General features: G+C 44.3%; 4 protein-coding genes across 4 annotated transcripts; 1 reads left to right on the forward strand and 3 right to left on the reverse strand.

The window, feature by feature from the left end:
* Positions 1 to 6,788: 6,788 nt before the first annotated feature.
* On the forward strand, positions 6,789 to 7,739 carry LOC6573150. Its single transcript, XM_001999205.1, has one exon. It carries the CDS (start codon positions 6,789 to 6,791, stop codon positions 7,737 to 7,739), a length of 951 nt encoding a protein of 316 aa, XP_001999241.1.
* Positions 7,740 to 7,852: 113 nt separating this feature from the next.
* LOC6573149 lies at positions 7,853 to 11,412 on the reverse strand. Its single transcript, XM_001999204.3, has 5 exons — positions 10,935 to 11,412; positions 10,312 to 10,874; positions 9,363 to 9,636; positions 8,980 to 9,131; positions 7,853 to 8,176 (listed from the first exon to the last, which is right to left on the reverse strand). Exons 1-5 carry the CDS (start codon positions 11,410 to 11,412, stop codon positions 7,892 to 7,894), a joined length of 1,752 nt encoding a protein of 583 aa, XP_001999240.2. The 3' UTR covers positions 7,853 to 7,891.
* Positions 11,413 to 14,680: 3,268 nt separating this feature from the next.
* LOC6573148 lies at positions 14,681 to 17,090 on the reverse strand. Its single transcript, XM_001999203.4, has 3 exons — positions 16,733 to 17,090; positions 16,321 to 16,576; positions 14,681 to 15,662 (listed from the first exon to the last, which is right to left on the reverse strand). Exons 1-3 carry the CDS (start codon positions 16,865 to 16,867, stop codon positions 15,355 to 15,357), a joined length of 699 nt encoding a protein of 232 aa, XP_001999239.1. The 5' UTR covers positions 16,868 to 17,090; the 3' UTR covers positions 14,681 to 15,354.
* A 3,818-nt stretch (positions 17,091 to 20,908) lies between these two features.
* On the reverse strand, positions 20,909 to 21,858 carry LOC6573147. Its single transcript, XM_001999202.1, has 2 exons — positions 21,367 to 21,858; positions 20,909 to 21,274 (listed from the first exon to the last, which is right to left on the reverse strand). Exons 1-2 carry the CDS (start codon positions 21,856 to 21,858, stop codon positions 20,909 to 20,911), a joined length of 858 nt encoding a protein of 285 aa, XP_001999238.1.
* Between the last annotated feature and the right edge of the window lie 818 nt (positions 21,859 to 22,676).

Consider the following 22,676-nt stretch of genomic DNA (forward strand, 5'->3'; position numbering starts at 1 on the left):
GGCATAGTTGTTATGAGATAAACGATGGATAGTCTCTGTCAAATATAAATATGGAGTAGTCAGATGAGTTCGTCTAATGTGGACAGCACTGTTTATCGATATACACATTCTATTGACAGGATCTCGATTATAGTAACCTAAATACTTTTATGTAGATGCTTTGACGAGTTAGTAAGTTGTTCCCCACCCACTGGAGAATTTTTATTTCAGGCATGACTTTTACCTACATATGCAGCTGTGTCTATCAGAAATAAGGTCTTAAGCTCAGTTAACCGATAAATTATATAAAAATAAACATAGTTATCGTTGATCTACACATTTGACCCATATTTTTACAGCCTTACATGAGCCCCCCCTAATCATCATATCCCAATAAACTCTCAATATTTACAATAACTACAGGGTATGGCAAATAAAGCATCAGCAGTGGCAACAGCGGCAAACGCCATAAAAACAATTTCATTGTGGCTACATTAAAAACAAACCAGAATTGCGTTTTAATAAACAGCAGACAACGTGACAGCTACAACAACAACGATAGCAACAGCAACAACAGCACGCAGTAAAGACAACAACAACAATATGAGCATCCACAGTGCATTTTATGTTGTTGTTGTCATTTTATGTGTGTGAAGTTTTTCATTTCTTTCCATGCCGAGAAAGTAAATAATTTGTTCTAAATTCTTGCCATAAACTTTGGGGCGCAAACAAGTGCCAAAGCGAGAAGTCGCTGACGGGTTAAAGTTCAGTTTGACTTTCAGTTTTAGAACTCAAGCCCTACATAAATATATATATACACACACACACACAGAAACATTGTGTATGTGTTTACTTATATTTAACTTTCTATTTCATGCGGGCGTTCATTCAAGCGACCCAAGTGCAATAAAAATTGCAATTTTCACAAACCGAGTCAAAACAAAAGAAAGTGAAAATGTATGTGTGCCTGTGAGTGTGTGTGTATGCTTATGTATGTTTGTGTGTGTGGGCTTTCTTATACTTGTTTAATTTAGACGCTCTCAGGGTCTTAATAACTTTGCCGACAGACTTTCAAGCATATCCGCCGATAAAGATCGGATACAGCTGCTTAGACAGTCAGAAACATGCGCCCAGCGAGTGTATATTAGATTCGGCGTTCGCTTTCATCATTTGCTGTCTTTTTTGATGACTCTTTGCAACTAATCAAAGACCAAATCTCATACTAATTAGCCTTTAGAGGCGATCAGCGATGCTGACAACTTTCTGCTTCAGCGGATGTGTCAGCAGCCATACGTGTCACCAGCTGAAGAGGGAGATGGCGATGGAGTTGGAGCTGGGGCTGGGGATGTGAATGGGGATAAGCCTGAAATGAGCTTCAGCTTGGACAGGCGTCGCTCGATGGGGATGCAGCACTCGACACTCGACACTCGGCACGAGGCAATTTTCATTTAATCTCCACACAATTTATTTAAACGCTTGGCCAATTTGAAGCCTCAAGTAAAAACAAGGCAAGCTCAAGAACAGCTTAGAGCTTGCGAAGATGTAATACACTTGCAGACAAAACGTGAGTCAAAATGATGTGGGAATTTGCTAAAAGTATTTCGTGCAGAGTTAATACGAAATATTAGAAATGCTTTTGTATACAAGTTTTTCGCAAAATTTTCCATTATATAGCACATAAAAAGGTATGTACAGGTATTACAACTTTGGCATATGAAGGACTTGATCTTTTACAGTGCAGCTCATCAATCAGTTTGTACATAGCTAAGCCGATGAAGTTGTTGGTGGAATTAGATAAAATCAATCAAAAAAGTTTTTTAGCGTATAAAATTATATAAAAAAGTTTTAGCTCAGACTTGCCTGAATCTATAAATTTCTTTAGCTAGGGGTAGCTATTGATTTATTAAATGAATATGTATTAGATACAATATATTGAGTTTCATTTTCATTATATTTGAATTTGATTTAAATAGAATGTAATATATTTTGTTTTATTTTCTTTATATTTTCGAATGTATATCAAATTTCGCGAGTGCATACTTATACCCGCCCAGAGAGAGTATACAGATGAAAAGCTTTTGAGCATTTTTCATAGCTGGCCACGCGCAAGTGTCTAGTGTCAAAGTAAATTTATTTTTATTATTGCATCAATTAATTATAATGCGTTGCTTTTGCTTTCTTTGGTGAAAATTGGACAGATGTACATTTCGACATCTGCTGCTCTCCCTCTCGTTGACTCTCACTCTCTCTCTCTATCTCTCTCGCTCTCTCTGTCGACCTATTTGCTTGTGCAGATGGGTACTTTGAGCTCTGTGCGTGCCTTGTCATTAGATTCTCAAGCATCGCATTTACAACATAAAGAGTGTGTAATGGTCGAGCAACCTTTGTTCGGCATGGCATCTCATTCTCTAATTAAAGCGATTAAATCGCAGAAAGCCACAATTAAAATTCATGCACATTTGACCCAAGTCAGTGAGAAGGAGAAGCACAAGGGGCAGAAGAAGACGGCAGTGTATAGGGCCGAAAGGGTGAGAGCGCGAAACGCAGACAATAATATATCGCAAATGTTTGCATTCAGCAACTGGAAAAGTCATTATCAGGTATACAATGTAAAAGCTCTTGAGCTTTGCCTGTAAGCATGAACGCACACACATACATACACGCACACCCAGCAACACACTCACACAAATACACGCATCTAAACATACAGTATTTACTCTTCAAGAAAGGAAAATCTGTGGCGCCTTTGGCATTTGCAACTGTTTAGCTTAAGTCGATCAGCTTTTGCGTCTTGCCGCATATTGACATGCAACAAGCTCCGCCGCAGCTCGAAAGTCTCCACAGACTTGCCACATTGTGGCGCTGTGGCTAGAGAGCAATGCATGGTGCTACAATGTCGCGGCCAAGGCAACTTGATGATGCTTTGCCAAAAGGTCGCAGCAGCTCTTCCTTGGCCAGTTTCACTTAGCCGCAGATGCTTTCACTTTTGTCTGCTCGTTTGTGTTTGTGATTTTTTTTTCTATTTTGGGGCCGTGTCACGTTCGCCTTTGCATCAATTTATCATCAACGGTTGGCTGTGCAGCCGGTCCATTGAACCCGCACAGTGCTGAGGGCTTGCGAAGATCTCTTTTTTTTTTTTTTTTTAAAGGGTTAAAGCTTCTGTCATTTGTCAAGGTGACCAAATTACGACCACGGCGGGACACAGCCGAAAATCATATTTAAATTCCACAATATTTTCCCAAATTCTTTAGGATTTGTGCAAACAATCGCGTCTATGCGGCAGGACCTTTTGTCTGCCCCCTCGCTGAGTGCTGCACAAATGTAATAAAAAATTGTTTACAGTCCTTGTTGTTGACCCTGTAAGCATAACGATGTTAAGAAGGGTAAATGGGGCTTAATTCTTGTGGTGTGTTCCAGAGAGAGTTGGAGCTGCTGAACTCACAATATTTATGCTTTACATATTTATGCAGGAAAGTTTATTCGAAGCATTGAACTCCTTGAAAGAGAAAGTAGATATTATTTCTTCCTTTATATCTTGATCATTGTATAAGAGTCCCACACAAAGAAGATTCCCGCAGAATGTAGCTAAAGTAGTAAGTACAGAGCATATCGAAGTCGGGCAGTCGATCACTCTTACTTTTCGTAGTTATTTCGGCTGCTGTTGTCTGCAGCCGTATCATGGCAGTCTGACAAGAGGCCTGCGGCCCTGAGCGAGAGCGAGCCCGGCTCTGCTCTGTTGAACAGCAACAAATGTCAAGGCCTCAAATTCATTTATAATGTGAAATTTAATGCACCGCACTCGTCTGATATTTTCTATGTCGCTTTTGCGTTTTCGGCAAACGAAAACATTGAACGGGGCTCCGGCTCTGATTGATGAGCGCTGCTCGGAGCTTGGCCAACGTCTCGCATTCGGCAGCAAACGACTGCAGCGGCCATGTTCACATTGATTGGCATTTAACATTGAACTTTGCATGTTGTTTGACTGGGCGCTAAGCAAATGATGTGCTGCCATCGAAATTTCACTGCAAATACTTTGGGGGAAACTCGAATGCGAATGTGCATATAAGGTAATCAAGCGAGAGCTTTATTTATGAATTACTCTAATGTGGCGTAACGCAAGGCGAGGACAAAAACAACAGACGCGGCTATGAGCTATGCTCTATGTTGGCTAGAAAGCCCCCAGCTGTGCACACGCAATTTATTTCCGAGAAGCTCAAACGCTAAGCCCGCACTGAGGGTGGAAAACTGCGGCTGTGCGTGTGTGTGTGTTATGTGTGTGTGTGTGCAAATGCGCAGGGGATAAATTTGAATTTTACTGCCAGAATTTGTTAAATAAAACACAAGCAAAATGATTTGTAACTTGCTGGCAGCGCATGCAAATCTACACAAAATATTTACATTAAATTGACTTGAATTGAAAGAAAATTGCCTGAGAAAACCAACAATAGCAGCATCAGCAACATCAACAGCATCAGCAACATCAGCAACAGCATCAGCATCAGCAACAGCAACAAATGTGGTTGACAGCACGGCGAGGCGTATAATAAATTCATCAGCGCAGCAGAGTTCGTCAGGCCAGAGTCACGGAGTCCGGCTTTCCACGGCGGGGTCAAAGTGAAACGTAATTGGCCAGCAGCGCTTAATTTTTGATTAACCATCGCAGCCAGGCAACCATCGGGCCAGGCCAGCACCTGAAGCAACAGAAATTGCGCTGCCTACCTGTAGTATTTTTCCAGCGGGGGCGCATTCGATGTCAACACAAAGTGAAAGTGAAAACTCCGCCAAAAATGAAAAAAAAAAGCAACAAAGCAACAAGCAAAACAACGAAGGCTTTTCCTTTTATGCAATTGCCTGGGACCCACGCTTGGCGTTTTCCCAGAGCGCCACGACTCGTTCTGGTTTGGCTTTTGGTCTACTTGCCGGGCCTGCCACAAAACAAAGGCCAAATAAATCGATGGTAAAAGTTTCGTGCTGATCTTGGCAAGTTCGTTGCCTCACTCTTTTGTTCCTAAGCGCCGCTATTGGCATTGAATGCGGCGCAGGCTGCTAAGCGTTTTGTTTGCTCTGCTGTTAACACAAATGGCAATTACAGCAAATTGGCTATTTCTGCCACTGCTGCCACTGCCACGGCTGCTGTTGCTGTTGCTGTTGCTCTTGCATTAAATTAGCTCTGCTTTTTGGGCTATTTGCAGCGGATGAGCTGCAGCTTCCACTGCGAAAGTTGCATTGCGCTTGCGTGTGAGCTCCACGTGAATTACCATAAATTATCGCCAGCGGATTATGCGGTCTGGCTTCCCATACAAGCCCAAACACATGCTCGCCTCTGTTCAGCTGTGCATGTCCAAAATGTAGAACAAGACAGAGTGCATCTTGTCTCGCTGGCAGCATCAAAATTTTCAACTTTCACGCTGCTTGCACCTGTATAAATATATATGTATATACACACATATATATACATATAATTACTTATGTATACGAGATAATATACACCTGACAGCTCATTGCATGGCATTTCTTTGAAATTATAATTAATTTAATAAAAAACCCAAATTATCCAGAAGCCAGCTGCAGCGCTTCAGGTATGCAGCTGACAAAGGCTGCCTGATATGTCATTTCAATGCGCAGCCTGAAAGCATGCTATAGTTTTTTGTTCAACTGGCCATTGCAATGGCATTGTGGGGATTGTTATATATAAATAAATGGCGACTATAAAGGAGCATGGAAAATATATTTTTATAGTGACAGAATTTTAAACCTCTGTTTGAAAAAAAATATTTACAATCAATATTGATTGTTCCTTTGATAACACGCTTGGATGTGAAGTGCTGGGCAAAAAGTACACGATCATTCACTTCACTGCATTTTCTACTGAATACGATAAATAACTACTGGCATGTTTAAGGATTTTAAAGTTTTCAGTGCCTACTATATATCATATAAAATTTAATAAAATCAAATGTTACTACTGTCAAGGCAACCCGCGCAAAATAGAAATTCTCTTGTGTTGCCCCATGGCTTATCATAGAATAATTGCCATAAACGATCATACCGATTCGTTCCGAGTTCTATAGCCCCGCACTTTCATTAACTTTCTTATTGGCGGCGACAATTTTCTAGCAATTCCGTTGGCAAGGCTGCAATTTGCCCGCAAATTGAGTCAATTTCGTTTTCTATGCAGCATGGCTAATATCTGTGCCAAAATCTTTGCGTGTCCAAATAAAAGACAAGAGCAACCAAGATAGGCTGCTGGATGTATATATTCCATATATAAAGAGTTTTTTTAGTTTAATGTCTGTATGTTTGGGGGCTGCCGATGAAAGTGGGCGTTAGAGCGAATGTATCATTAAGCGCAGCGGCGGTAATAAAAACAAAACGAAAAAAAAAAAAAAAAAAAAAAACGATTGAAATAATTACAAAGACTTGCTAATTACCACAATGAGCAATGAAAATGCCTGGCTGGCTGGCTGCCTGCCTGGATGCCTGGCTGGCGGTTTTACTGCCAATTGCACTAAATCTGCAGCGAAGCAGATTGCGCCGGCAGCTTAGCAGATCGGCAGCTGAACAGAAGTGCATCCAACATGCATATTACGCTCTGAATAGCCAACTGGCACTGGGGCGCCAACAAAAGCAAAACTGGATGCAACGGCTGCCTGGCTAATTGTGGCAACTACAAGTGTATAAATTTGTGGCACAGTCCGCCGCACAAGATCAGTTGGCCGAGCGAGTTGGCCAGAACGACAACATACAGCACACGCACAGCTGTCAAGTGAGCAGAGGCTAATCCCAAAGGATATACACATATGCACACAATGGATACGCGTTTGGGTCTACTCGGCGTGCTGCTGCTGCTGGCGGCGCCCATCTGGACGCTGGAGGTGCCCCACAATGCGACTGCTGCGGGCGAGAGCGGACTGCTGCGCACCATGCGGCACGTGTGGACGCAGTGCGCCGAGAGCGAGGATATTTTTTGGTGCTGCAAGCTGCAGGGAGCCCGCCTGCTTGGGCGCGCTCTTAAGGTGCAGCAGCTCAGCATTGTGGATGGCATTAATCTGGTGAGGCGAGCCGGCGCCGCTGGCACGGAGGACACGCGCACAGGACGCGCCAGCATTAGCGAGCACCAGCTGAACAATCGCGACCTCGAGCACATGTCCAGCAAGAGCCTGGACGCGCTGCTGCTGGAGCGCTTCCTCCACTTCCTGCACAGCCACCAGCTGCAGGTGAATCTGCCGCGGCTGCTGCGCTACGGCGAACGCAACAGCCAGGACTGGCTGCAGTCGCTGCTGGGCTACTTCATGAACGGCGAGCCGGCGGGCGTGGATAGCGAGGGCCGCAAGAAGAAGGACGACAAGAAGTATCTGGGGCCGTTCATAGCCGCCGTGCTGCTCAAGACGGCCATACTGAAGATGGCCTATCACTCGATAGCCATTGTGGCCGGCAAGGCGCTGATCGTGGGCAAGATCGCGCTGATCATCAGCGCCATCATCGGGCTGAAGAAGCTGGTCAGCCACGACGGCGGCGAGAAGACCACCTATGAGATTGTCAAGCACCCGCAGGTGCAGCAGAGCCACACCTACTCGTCGAGCCACCAGGGCGAGTATGACACCGGCGGCCACGACGGTGGCTCCTATCATCGCAGCATCGACGACGAGATGATGATGCAGGACAAGGCCTATCACGCCTGGTTGCCGCAGGCTGGTGCCGGCGGTGCAGCCGGTGGCCCGGGCGCTGCCGCTGGCGCCTCCACCAAGGTCACCCGATAAGCTCGCCCAGCAGCTCGCCCATCACCAAAGAACCGAAATTGTTTCGCATAGCTTCAATTTGTCTGCAATTGTATTTACACTTGTTGACTTTCAACTTAGCCTAAGCCTAGTTATCATAGTTACGATTATTTTTACCACAGAAATACATAAAGCTAGAGAAAACCAGGTCTGCGCACTGCGGCACTTGTTGGCTTCGCTTCTTTACTTATCGTCAATTGTCGTCGACTCGGCTGCTCCATCTCGTAGGCATAGTACGCCTGATCGTGATTCGAATGCGACTCGTCTCCTGCCGTCTCCGCCGGATGGGTGCCACTGTAGTCGTGCGTGGGCATGCTGCGATGCCAGCCGCTCTCGTGACTGTGTCCTCCTCCACCGCTCGTCACGATCACGTGCTCCGGCGCACTACTGCCACCAGTCGATCCCTTTTTTAGACTGCCCTGCAAAAATGAGCGTAGCGCCAATTGACTTGATCGGATTAAATGTGCTTAGCCTACACTCGGAGAAGTCGAGCAAAATATATGTATATATGGCTATAATATATCAAATATTTCTCATGATTTTCTTTTCATTGAAAATGAATTGATATTTTATGTTATTGGCTAGTCACTTTTTGAATTAATTTGTTAATTTTATGAATATTATACCTTTGCAAAGAGCTATTAATTGGCTGCATACAAAAGCTGTTTGATATGAACTGATTCTTATAAATGTCTACACTCAAAAGCTAATTGCTTTGAACGCTGTCTGGAGAAAGCAGTAAGAGAATAATAATACGTCTGAATTAATAAACTCGTGAAAATATTTTGATACAAAGGTGAACAATATTCGACAAGTTCATCATATTCTTCCATTCCACATTCTTCCATTCATTCCCTTAGGATATTATGAAAAGCCAAAGAGTTTACTATTCAAGAACTTTATGCATGACAATGGTGATAAACCTTTCATTACTACTCATTGTGCTTGCCTACAAATGGAGAGTTAAACTATCGAACATGACATATCAGCTCAGCAGCTGCTACTGCACTAATATATGCACAAGCTATTTCGGCTTAATGCTATCCGATTACTTTTCACATTATCATTTACTTTGCTTCCCTTTCACAGCAATAAAAATGAACAATTTAAGTTTTAAGTGCACTTTTTCTTTGAGTGCTGCAAATGCAAATTGTTTTTTTTTTTCTCTCTTCTTCTTCTTCTTCTTCATTTTGTTAATCATTTCGTTACTAAATTGACTCACCAGCAGCGATATGACGAGAGCGATTTTGGCCATTATGAAGGCAGCGCCAGCGATGATGATGACCTTGCCGAGGAACATTTGCGCGAAGGTTGCCAGCATTATCATGCCGCCCATCATGGCCATGTTCTTATCTTTGTCCTTCTTCTTGCGACCTGTTTTATTGAAACAGTTTTTGTTTTTATTTTTCTTTTTCTTCTTATCTTTACCTTTTTTCTTTTTCTTCTTCTTTTTCTTTTTCTTCTTCTTGTCTTTGTCTTTCTTTTTCTTTTTCTTTTTTAGCTTATCTTTATCTTTATCTGTATCTGTCGCTGTCGCATGCACTGCCAAACTACCAAAGCCCGCAACTATGTTATCGATTTTATCATCTATGCGAGCTATCGTACCTTGATCCGAGCCCGGTGCAGTGCCAAAGTCATCGATGGCATTCGATATGGTCAGCTGCCGTGGCAGCCTCACGCGCAGCGCCCTGCCCTGCGCCAGCTCCAGCAGCTTGGCTGGCAATCCTCGCGAGCTGCGCCCCTGCTTCCTCTGCTCCATCTGCATGGTGTTTGGCTGATGCGGCTCGATGCTGAGATACTCGCTCAGCTGCCAGGTGCTGTTATCCTGCCGGGCTGCATCCAGCAGCCGTTCCGCCTGCTCGGCCAGGCAGTGCCACGCCTCGGCGTCGGACAGGCACAGCTGCAGCAGCTGACCCAGACTGTGCCTGCTCCACAAGGAGACTTCACTCGTTCCGTTCAGCTCTTGTGCCCGGGCAGCGGCGAGCACCAGCCACAGCCAGAAGAACACGACTTGCCGCATGTTTCACGTTCGAACTACAAATAAGTCGGCTGCCAGCCTGTGGCCTATTATTTATATGAGCGCTGTGACGTCACGGGCTTCACAGCAGAATGGAACAATTAAATGGCTTGTCAAAGCGCGACACAGCCGAAGCGAGCGCTCTTGATGGGAATCTAATAAGAAAAGTTTGTCTTTCACGCCAGCTCGAACTCTTGACAGAGCTCGAACTCTTCAGTGCTCACTGAACCGCCAAATCTTTCGCATGGAGCGACTTTCGCTTTGGAAAGCGCTTAGAAAAAAAAAAACAACGATTTATTATATACCTACACATATATATGTTTATTTATTTCATAAGTTAAGTTAAGCTAATTGAACTATGTCTTAATTAGAATATGAAGCACTCTGCAACAAAATTGAGTTTTTGGATGGAACGATGGATGGCTCCAAGAGTAATTTTCACGCAGCCAACGAAGCCTTAAATGACTTTAGTTGGTTTCCATTTTCCATCAGACTCTTCTTACTTTTACGAGCTCACAGCGATCTCACATCCACAACCTGCCAGCCATTCATCTGGCTGGAGCCAGAGCTGCTCTGCAGACTGCGCACTAGCGCATCCGCTGAGCCAATGCTGTCCACCAGCGGATTCTTTACCCTGTGCTGCTTCTCATAGTCGTAGAAACGATCCTCGGTGGGTCGCTTGGTGATAGCAGCTGCCGCTGGCTGTTCCCGGGGCTGCTCGAAGCGCACCTTGCGGTCGCTGCGTTTATAGGGCTGCGGCTCGTGCACATTGTAGGATTGATGGTGCAGCTCGTCGTTGTGGCTGTAAACTGTTGTCTTGCCCGGGAAATGGCCAATGGGGCGTGGTCCGCCAAAGCCACCGCCATAGCCGAAGGCAGCGGCACCGCCTCCAAGGCCACCCACGCCACCAAAGCCGCCCAGCGTGCCCAGCACGCCGCCGAGGCCCAGGAAGCTGCTCACGTAGATCGCCAGCTTGGCCAGGAAGAGGGACTTCTTCAGCAGCAGGCAAATGCCAGCGAAGAGCAGCGGCACCAGGGCCACCAAATTGAACTTCAGACCGAGCAGAAAGGGCACCAGATACTGCTTGGCCAGCAAGCGACCTATGTGTATATATGTGTCAGTCCATTTACATAACCTTATCTGAGAGTCTCACAGCTCACCTGTGCTGGCCTCCTCAAAGCCAAACTGCCGCTGGTCGAGCGCATCAGTGTCCAGCACAAACTCCGCCACGCTGTTCGCATCGGCGGTGGGTCCGATTTTGAACATGAGGCCGGGATAAATGCCATCCATGTGCCACTCCAGGCTGCGCTGCCCCATCACAGCGCCCGCATTCTCCAGAATGCCGCGAAAGTCCACCGGATCTGTGTCCAGCACATTCACCAGCGAGCGACTGGCGGCCGTCTCCTGCTTGACGGCCACAAGGTCGGCCACAAAGGTCACATTGTCCCGCTCCTCGAAGCGCTGTATGAAGTTGAGAGCGGAGCGGCCCAGGCATTCGCTCAGTTTGCCGCGCTGCGAGCCACGCACGCACTGCTTGAAGTGCTGCAGCTCCTCCAGGCTGTCCTGCTGCAGGTCGGTGCCAGCTGTGGCTCTGATGAGGAGCAACAGTGGCAAGAGCAGAGGCGGCAGACTTTCCATGCTGTGCAGCTCGATGAACGCGATTCAACTGAGCCTGCTGGCCAGCTGACCCGTTCGCTTTATAGTTGAACCAGTCGCGTTATACAACTCACATTTTGGCCAAATCTGCTCGAGTTCGGCTCAGTTTTTGCACATGTAATGCCGCCGTGGCCCAATAACGGAAATTGTTGTACATCAACGCCAAGTGACTGACAACGTTGTTGTTGTTGTTGTTGTTCGTGTTGTGGGTGCTTCTGCAGCAGCTGGCATCATGGTCATGGTCAGTGCACACGCGCGGCCGGCGACCCACGGCGCCGACTTGCGGCCAATTTTGTTGTTGTTATTGTTGTTGTTTCATTTCGCACATCTTGGCCATTACATAATGAGCCATTGTCGAGCTCCAGAAATGTTATGAAAGAGGCGCCACAGCTCAGATCCAATACAGGCAGCTCCATCAAATAAGCGTCTGCAATTATGGCATTACCACAAATGAACGCCCATTTAAAGAGTCAAATTTGAAGTTTTTTAAAATCTTGTAAGCGCCCAAAATAAATCAGCGGATATTAGAGTTCCGATTGAGTTAAATCTGTAGCTAGCTAGTAATGTAGGAAATAGGCGTTGCCTTTGTGCCAAGCAGTAAGCCCTTGATTTTTTTTTTTTTTTTTTTTTTTTTTATATATAAAATGAGAGACAATTGTGAAGAGTATAAATGTATAAAATCTATATAAATAGAATATTTATAGCTGAAATATATATATAAATAGAATATTTATGCTCAAGTTTATACACTCTCCCTTTCTTCACTCTCTGTTCCCTATGATTTCAATATATTACTTTAATTACAAAAAAAAAAAAAAAAAAAAAAAATAATAATAATAATAAATAAATAAATAAATAAAATAAAAATTAAATTTATATATGACGCACATCTATGAAGAACTAACTTTATTTTGAGAATTCAAAGAATTGTATATTATGTAAATATTATTTTAGCTTAATTTTAAGTCATATAGCTCATATAAATATATTTCTACACACACACTTACTGTTTTAAAATATATGTCGCATCTAACTCATGATTGAATGTTGTAAAAGGAATAAGAGATTCTCCATTCTAAGTCTTCTAATTCTGTTCAACTTTTTATTGATTGCTCCGTACGTTAGTTGCAGGCTTCTCTCTAATTCTGACTATGACTATGAAAGAGAGAGAGAGATAAAGAGGGAGAGTGAGTGAGAGAGAGAGAGAGAGAGCAATAGACAAAAACATATGTTGCTGAGAGTGAGATGACTACACAGACTATGCAGACAGTCGTTATGATTTTCAATGGACGGCAGAGAGACAAAGAGAGGAGACTAAAATTTTTCCCTCTGGAAGGCTACATTTTGAGCTACAACATACCGAGAGTTTGTGGCTTTTATCGCTATAGAATTTTTCGAGCAGAGCTCTAAGTCTGTTTACTTGAAAAATTCGACAGGATTCTAAACTATTTTAATACCTGCTGCATATTTCAAATACTTAAGGCAAGAATTTTTATACCACGAATTATTTTAAGAATATAAACGCACATCTCGAGGTTTGGGCCCAAGACATTTTTCTAAGAAAATTATTTTCGGAATTTAAAGTCTGACGAAAATCCCAAGTTCAAAGCAAAAAAATGTTGTTGCTTTTAAGAATTTTATAGTTAAGTGTGATGTTTTACTTTCCAGACTCAGTTCACATTCATACTTTATTTACTAAATATTTCTCAGTAAAACAAACATTTATGATTTCTCCAGTTTCCCTTTTGTATTTGATATTGGTTCAGTTTTGCTGCAATTCATGTGTGTGCGTAAATAAACTCCCTAGACATCTCACACTTGCCTAATGATTTGTCCTTTCTAATCTTTGCAGTTGTTGTTGCTGTGGGAAAAGCAATCCGAAAGCGGTTGACCACTCGCACCGCACAATGGATCTTTTGGCTGCTCTGGGGCAACAGCAAAAAGTTGATTCGAAAGTGTTGCATACTTTCAGGCGGAACTGGAAACAAGCTAAGGTGTTGCAAGCCCGTCGGAGTGCAACAAAGCCCTTAATAACAACAACTACAGCAACAACTGTAACGACAACAGCAACTGGTAGGTCGTTAGATAAACTCTACACCGTCTACAGCTTTTAGCCACCGAGTGGTTGATAAAGTTTTGCATATTTTGCTAATGAATTCCGACAGTCGTAAACTTTAGGTAACCAGAAGTGGCACGCCCCCTGCAGCCCACTTATTTTCGAGTAGGCCAATTTGCAATTTGCCAGAACTTTAAGGCTTAGTTTGAGCCACAGCCTGGCCAAAGTTTTCGCACTCGAACAGAGGCAGCGCAAAGTTTTCAGGCTGTGTCTGGGCCAGATTTTCAGAGCGATTGCCGCAAATCTGGCCAAATAAGTGGAATTAATTTTCCCATTGCCACAGACTGTGACAAACGCAAGCACTAGAAATTGTATTAATAAACACTTTCACCAGCAACATTTCAGATTCAACGAACTACAGCAGCAGCAGCAGCAGCAACAGTTGCAGCAGGCGAAAATTGTTGACAAACAGTTAAGAAATCGTTTTGGCCATTTGGCATTTGCCATACGGCCATAAATTGCACCGACTCCCCCCACACAAGCAGGGCGTGCCCCATCTTCATGGCAGCATTGACATTGCGCGGCGGGGCGGGGCGTGCAGAGCATACGTGCTGCAATTGCACATGCAAAAAGCAGGTCGTAGCCAAATGTGGGGACTTTCATTTGATTTTGGAGCGACACCGGATACCAATGAGCACATTGGCGTGGGCAGAGAGTGGGTGGGAGGGGGCCGTGAGCATGTTGGAGAGTGTATGTGCAATGGCTAGGCCAATAGGAAGCTAGTTGGCCAGCAGCTAGCGATTGCAGCTCTCAGTTGGATCTCCTGCACGCCTCAGTGCGCTGGCTGGCAAGTGAAATTCTTCCTCAGCTTCGGCTTCAGCTTCTGCTTCGACTTCTTCGTGCAGTTGTTGCTGTTGCTGTGTGATTTTGTGTGTCGCACATGCAATTGATATCACTGGCCTCGTTCGCCTTAGTTGGTAATTCATTTTATTAGTGAAAGAGTGAAAGCATTTCACTTGAAAAACACAAGAAAAAATCCGAAAAAAAAAGACGCAAGCAAGCAAGCGAGCTGTATGCGACGCACGTTGCGTATGCGCAATATAAACATATATACGCATATGTATGCATATATATATATATGTAGTTATGCCTGTGAAATGCAAAGCGATGTTTTTGGTTACAGATAAATGCGGCTTTATTGAGTTTCATTTGAGTGTCTGTGTCTGTGTGTGCGTGTGCGTGTGCGTGTGAGTTGGGGCAATTGGGTGCGGGCGTGGGGGCGTGGCGAAACGTTGACTGGACAGAGTAGTTTGTGTGTGGCTTGTCGTAAAACAATCAGAAACTGTATATAGTTAATAGTTGTAAAAAATAGTAAAGCTATGAGCAAATAATTACACATAATACAAGTACACGAGTACAGTTAACAGTTAAGAGTTAACAGTTTAGAGTTTACAGTTTACAGTTTACAGTTTAAAGTTATAATTTATAGTTTACAGTTAACAGTTTAGTTAAGTTTAAGTTTGAGCAAGTGCCGCCCCCGCTTTCATTTAGCCGACTGCAATTACAGCCGACTTCATGTTTGTTAGAGCTTATTAACTAGGGTTTCATTTCTCTTGTTTGACAGTGTTTTTTCTTTGTTTTCTTTTGTTTTCTTTTTGTTTGTTTTGTGTTGTTGCTGCTGCTGATGGCGCCTTTCGCTTGAGTTAAGCTAGAAATAAATTAAATAAATAAAATAAATTAAACGAGCTGCGAGAGCTCTGTGCTCATTTCCTTTGCATTTCCTTCACTTTCATGAGTTTTCCTCTTCATCATCTTCCTTTGTGTGTATTGCACTAATTGTTGTTGCTCTGATGCTGTGACCTCAGCATCTATTGCTGATACGCCGCGTAGGCCAGGTTCTGTGCCTCAGCATTGTTGTGCAGCGACCGGCCGTAGCTGTGCTCGTGCTCGTAGTGCGGGTGCGCAACCACCTCGTAGTTCTCCTTCTTCGACTCGAGCAGCTTCTTCAGACCGATGATGCCAGAGAGCAGCAGCGCAATCTTGCCAATGACCAGGGCCTTGAACGAGATGAGCGCCAGGAAGCCAATGGCCAGGGGCAGCAGCGCGGCCATCTTCAGCTTGAAGAGCATCAGCAGCGGCATCAGATACTTCTTCTTCTCCTTCTTCTTGCCGCGTGCTAAACAAACAAAAAAAAAAATCAAGCAAGCAAAAATAAGATATTGAAAATTGATATATAAAATAAATTCATTTGATAAATGTCTGCTTGACATGCGATACTTTCGCTTGCTGGCTGGCCATTGGCTTGTTATCTGCTCATTAGCAACTGGAGCAAGGCGCATAATTATTAATTGGACGGCAATGAGCAATGAATAATGAAGCGGCAAACAGGATTGGCTGCTTTCTATGGTCGGAAATCGCACAGAAAAGAAAGTGCGCCCGAGCCGCGCTGAACTGGCTAAAATGCAATTAATTGCAACGAGCGGCAACAAGCGGCAACAAGGTTGCTTGCCAAGCTGCATGCCACAAGCGCCTGTCAATGCACCGCTAGACCAAGAGCCACCGCATCGGTCCTGCTGGCTGGCTCTGACCCCAATGTGTGCATGTGTGTGCGACAGCTAACAGTGAAAACAGGATTTCCAGCGATGCCCAGTTTGCGTGTGCTGCGGCTGCTGTTGCTGCTGCTGCAGGTTGGCAGCCAGACGCAACTGCATCGCGCTGACAACGATAATTGCACCACTAACCCAAATTGGCAGAATAGCGCAGAACCAGTAAGCCAGAAGCAAAGAGCAAGCTTTCCGTTTGGCTGCTTGGCTAGTTTGATATGCTTTACTCACATTCTTCGAGAGCGCGCTGCATATCCTGTATGGAGTCCTTGGGCACCTTGAACTGCAGCGTGTGTGTGCCGAAGAAGCGTGCGACACGCTCCACCAGCAGCGAGTCGACCTCACTCTCGCGTGCCTCCGCCTCCTCGGGCAGGGCCACATCGTTCAGGGAACGTCCCACGGGTATATCATCGGTCTTGACCAGGGAAATGCCCTCCGTCAGCTTCACATCTCCGTTCTCCGAGTCAAAGTAGTGCAAGGCGCGTTCCTGTTTACATAAGAGTGTATGTGTGTGTGTGAGTGGGTGATGTTTTCATATTTGTGATATGAGATAATCGATTGATAAAGCCGCGCTCTGCACACTGTTGTTGTTTTCTTTTTTTTTTTTTTTTTTTTTTTTTTTTTTTTTTTTTTTTTTGTTTACCTTCATGCACAGCACCATGGAGCGCTCGCCGCAGTCCTTGACCATGCGAAGGGCACTCGTCAACAGGCTGTCAGCCTCAGAGGCTGCTGCTGCCGCTGAGGCAAGCAGCGCGAACAGGCACACTGATTTCAGCATAATTGAATTTGTTTTTGTTTAATTCTCTTTGCGTGAGCGGGGGGGCAGCGTGGGATCTGACGCAACACACCACAACAACACTTGACACTTGGTATTGATTATCCTTGATTTGGGCACACGACTCTGCCTGAGTCTCAGCTGTACAGTTGATTGAGTGCACTGCGCTCGATTGGCTTATTCGATCTGTCGGTCAGAAGGCAATCCGTAAACTGTGGCTAGAAGACGCACGCGGATCGAGTTTTATTCCCGGCCAGCAGCGCCGTTGCTGACAACGACAACGACACCGACAACGACGTCGATGGCAACGACGACTCACGACGCGCTAGCCGCATCCCCAACACTCACACACACACACACACACACATGGCGACTCAAACAGTAGCCGAGCTTAGAATTTAAATAAACAACCTGACGAAGACGACGTCAAGCACAACTACAGCCACAGCCACAACCACAATCGCCACATTCACAACCACAGCGAAGCGCAACGGCTGCGGCTCTTGATGCAACCTGGCTTGACTTGGCTTGGCCTGGCCAACAGTGTGCGTGCGTGCATGTGTGTGCGTGAGTGTGAGTGTGTGCTATGCTGACGCAGTGCCGCAGTCACGGTCGACGTCGCAGTCGCTGCCAGCAGCGCTGCCCTGGCTTGTTAGCGACTGCTGTTGCTGCTGTTGTTGTTATTGTTGTTTGTCAACAGACTTAAACAGCACTTAGCTATTTGCACACACAGACACAAACACACACACACACTCGGACACACCTAGCCGCTAAATGATTTGAATCAGTTTAGCGTGCATTAATTTTTGACAGCTCAAAATTTTGCATTGGCGCCTGCACAAGTGGCACACTTTCGGCTGGCTGAGAACCATCGAGCTCAGAGTGTGGTCTGGGGCTGAAAGTGGTGCGTGCTGCTAGACGCTCCACTGATCGAACCATTAGAAATTGCAGACACGTGACTTGATGCGGCACTTAAAGCTAGCGCTAATCAAACGCCAGCATAGCTGGCCAATCATAGCACATCAACAACAGCAACAACAACAGCAGCAACAACAACAGCAACAACAACAGCAACAACAGCGGCTCTACTTATGATGAAAGCAACCACACGGCAACGGGCATCGCTCAAATTGGAGTAAAATAGAAAATTAACTAGTTTGCAGGCGGCATGGATAAAAAAATTTCACTTTAATTTTGCTTTTTATTTATGTATTTGTTTTTCTCCATCTCACTTATAGCCCCACCATCTGTACATCTCTCCTCCACACACATTAGCACATAAACATATCTCTATATATCTGCAATTTTGTATGCCAATCGCTAACATTTGCACAAGAGTTTCATATCACACAAAATCTTTCGCATTATGTCGCTTTAATTTTTACTCTTTTACATGAATATTATCATTTTAAATTTTTAGCACGTCTTTAAAAATACCCTGCATATGGCAAAAGCTACGATGGCTAATAAAAATTGGTATCAAATGCAGTATTTGTCTCTAACTGTGTTTATGCAGAAAATGTAAATTTAAGTTATCCCATTTTAAAATTCTTTTTTTTTTTTTTTTTTTTTTTTTTTTTATATCTAATAATATGTATTACGATTTTCACATTTCGCATCTAGTTTAGCTTTTAGTTGAGTTATAGCAAATTCAAATATGTAGTTCATTATATATTTGTATATACATAATTGAAGCTGGTGAAACTCATTTTAATTTAAGCTTCCTTTATTGTACATTTTATGCTTCGTATATCAAAATAATTGTTATATTATCGTTAAAACTAAGTTATTAGATGCTTAAATGCTTAATACCTAGAGTGTTCTACCTATTTTGTAATATTTAAAATAAAAAAAAAAAAAATAATAAATAAATAAAAAATTGGGTAATCTAAATTAATTTATGTGTATAACAAAAAATATAATAAAAATTTTGTTTCCAGACACAGTTTGAGCAGATCAATATAATTAATGTATGAATTTCTTAATCTGGAAAGATATATTTACAAGCCGAAATAAAAAGATTCTTTTTTTTAAATCCCAACTGAAAATGTTCTAAGGCGAATAAAAAAAGATAAAAATATTTTAAAATATAGTGAAACATTTTTTTTAAATTTTATATTATTATATATACCTAAAGAATACCTATAAAATATATAGCATCATATATATATATATACTTAAATGCCAAGTGATTTGAACTGGCTTAAATTAAATTCAGATTCAGATCATTAAGATAAGGCCAAGATCATTAACAATAACTAAAAAAAAAAAAAAAAAAAAGCATTAAACCTTGATTTCTCATATTTAAAGGGTTCAGGGTATAAAACTGTATTAAAGAGTATTTCATAGTCAAACACTCTACACATGCGCTTTCTCGCTTGCCTCATTTTCTTCGTTTTTTTTTTTTTTTTTGCTTCTTCGGTTTTTGTGTAATTTACGCATTAGTCAAGTACCTGAAAGAAAGCGCTGAATGCTGAGATTTGCACGCTACTTATGCTCGATTCCAGATGCAAAGCAAGCCAAATTTTTTGTAGCTGATTATCTGCGTAGCCTAAACAGCGTATAGTTGATGAGCCGAAAGGTGTTTAGTTACTGTTATTGTTGCTGTTGCTGTAGCTGCTGTGCCTGATGCTGATGGGATATTCAAATGACGTGCACGTGTATATGTAGATGTAGATGGATGTGCGTGTGACGTGACTTGAATGCCCATCAGCCATCAGCCATCAGGCTATCAGGTCTGAGGTGTTGTACACTCGTGCAGCACGCATCTAGCCTCGAATCGTGTGTAGGGCATGTGTCGGTCGACTAGCCGGCTGTTAGCCAGCTATTTAAGATTCGGGCAATTATTTTGACTGCATGTCAAAAGCAATGAAAGTGAAATAGTATTTGATTTCATTTGAATGGCTGCGGACGAGCTGAGATTTTTGCTTATGTAAGCGTCGCCGGCTAAGCGGCTAAAGTCTTAGAGAAAAGCCATTACTGAAATATTTAAGATACTTAACGATGCTTGCTCGAACATTGACTCGGCTCAGGAAACAGCTTGACAGCATCCTGTTCATTAGACGCTGGGCTCAGTTCCTCCAGCTACGCTGCGATTACTCATGGCTCCGACTGCTTTCATTTCACGCTCAGGTCCTCAGCTCTCGCGCCCAACCCTTTTTCCAGCTGCCGTCTACCGTCTATCGAATTGACACCTTTTTGAAAGTTTCACTTTCATGCCAAGCCTGAGGCCCCCTCCGGCCTCCTCTGTCCCGCAATCTGTGACATTTGCTGGCGAATTCCGGCTACCTCTTGTTCCGTCAGGCTTGAGTAATTTTCAATTAATGAAAGTGTTGCCCAGGCCCCGAATGTGACGTCAGCAATTAAGCAACGAAAAGGCCATTTGATTAGGCGTGAGAAACGTATTTAAATGAGTCTCAGGCTCAGTTTTTGTTGAATAGGTTCAATGTTCTACCTCGTTTTGGCCTGGCTGCTTGCTGGGCCAGTAGCTCATTAATATTTTGTGCAGACTGCAAAAGTGAAAATGTCGCATACCTCTGAAAGCAACAACAACAAATACAACAACGGCAACTACAACACAATTGAAGCAAGTGAGAGACGCTCGAGCATATTTGATCTATGAATATTGCATTCGACTCTAAAAAATGTGCTCGCAGTTTTATATGTAGCTCTTTTTGGTAGAAAGCGAAGACATTTTCAGTGTTTTTTTTTTTTTAGCACGCACGTAAGCATTTTTTGAAATTGTTATCATAAATTCAGCTGGCGCTGTTGAGGCGTGGCTGGGCTGGCCGAGACTGAGAAGAGGTAGGCGAAATTTTAAGCAAAAATTGTTTACTACATTTAATTAACGCTTACTTAGGCCTAACACACACATTTAGTTCGTTACACATAGATATTTATGTATATATGTATATGTATATGTATATAGAGATAATCGAATTAAGCTAAACATTATTGATTATTCAGACAATTCATGCGGCAATCGTTTCTTTGGTGAACTCCATCTCAAATGCAAATGCTAGCTCAGCTGGTTGGCTGGCCGCTTTACAGGCTCTTTGCGCTGCCCGGCGACTCCTTGGCCGGCTTCCAGCCGCTGTAGGCCATGTCAAAGTCACGGCCCCAGCCCGAATGGCCGCCGGAGGAGACGACCACCTCGTGGGAGGACTCCTTGCCGCCGCCGCCGCCGCTGAGCAGTTTCTTAATGCCAATTATGGAGGCCAGCACCAGAGCCAGTTTGGACACGATCAACGCCTTGCCCGCCAGCATGGCTAGTGCGCCGTATGCGATGGGCACGAAGGTGCCGCCCAGCAGCAGGGGGATCATGATGTAGGCGCCGTTGCCCTTCTTATCCTTTTTCTTGCGTCCCTCCACTGAGTTGCTATCAACGCCACGCAAGTCGGGAAATTTGATCTGCGAGTGAGAGAGGCAGAGCAGAGATAGAGAGAGAGAGAGAAGGAGCAGTGGTTGGGCACTTAGGCTGGCCTAAGCTGAGCCACACTCACCTGCAACGTGTGATCCTGCAGGAAGGTGGCCACGCGCTTCATGATCATGCTGTTGAGGATCTGCTCCTTGGCATCCAGGCCGCGCGGCAGCACGGCCTCAATATCCTGCTCCGTGATGGGCGGCAGCTGTGACCGCTTCTGCGCCTCATCCGTGCTGCTCACAAACTGAATGCCCTCGAACAGGGGCAACGTTTTGGCCGAGCGGAAGGCCTTCTCTAGCCCGGTCAGCAGCTTGACCTTGAGGCACACGGAGAGGTTCTCGCCCGTGCACTGTTGGTAGATGCGGTAGACCAGCGACAGGTCTTTCCACAGGCCCGTCGAACTAGCCGACTGTGCCGCCGGTTGCACTTTCTGTTGTTGTTGCTGCTGCTGCTGCTGTTGCTCCACGCTGAGGCCATTGATGTGGTGGTAGCTGGCCGTGCGCGCCGTAGAGCCAGGCAGCCAGCAGAAGATTATCAGCAGCGCTGCCACATGCCACATGTACTTGATCATCTCTGTGCTCGTGTGTGTGTGTGTGTATGTGTGACTGTGTCTGGGTGTGTGAGTGTGTACTAAGCTCCTTTGTGGATATCCTGCAGCGTAATGGCAAAACTGTTGCTGGGCGCTGCTCTTAAGTTGCTCAACTGAGTGCTTGCTAGAGCAGTGCTAGCATTTTATACCGCCTGCCCGTTTGTCTGATGGCTAATTGCGCTTGGGTGCATGTCAAGCAGCAGCAGATGAATTTCATCAAAGAGAAGAAGATGAAAAACAAATTGTAATAATGCAAGCAAAACAAAAAAAAAAAAAAAAAAAAAAACAACGCAGTTTGTTTTAGTCTAAATATCACGCCAATTAGTCGGACTGGCGGCTGCGGCCAGAGGCTTTTGGCCATTGAAGCTGCGCTTTCGTGATTTCGCTGCTGCGAAAGCAACCGAAAATCTATGCAGCTGCAGCGACTGCATCTCCATTGCTGCCAGTGCTGCAATTTCATTTGTAATTATAACAAACAACTTGCAGCTCGTTCTAAGCTATTGAGTTTTTCTGCACATGTAAAACAGAGCGCGCTGCTGCGTGCGTGACTGCCACATGCCTCATGCTACTTGCTGCACGCCTCCTCCACAGTCAATGGCATTGGCATTGGGCGCAGCTGTTAATCCCAAGCTACAATTTCTATATCTGTGTTAGGCCTGTTTAGTAGACCGAATCGCAGGGGCTCTCTTGTTTTTTCGGTTTTTATCACAGATTCACTGTCATCCCACAAATCGTAACTTTTCTTTTTATAAACGAAGAATTCGGCACTGCAACACAGCAAGCACTCGCTAAATGTACCC

The sequence above is a fragment of the Drosophila mojavensis genome, unplaced genomic scaffold, assembly GCF_018153725.1.
Source record: "Drosophila mojavensis isolate 15081-1352.22 unplaced genomic scaffold, ASM1815372v1 contig_16, whole genome shotgun sequence".
Classification (NCBI taxonomy): Eukaryota; Metazoa; Arthropoda; class Insecta; order Diptera; family Drosophilidae; genus Drosophila; species Drosophila mojavensis.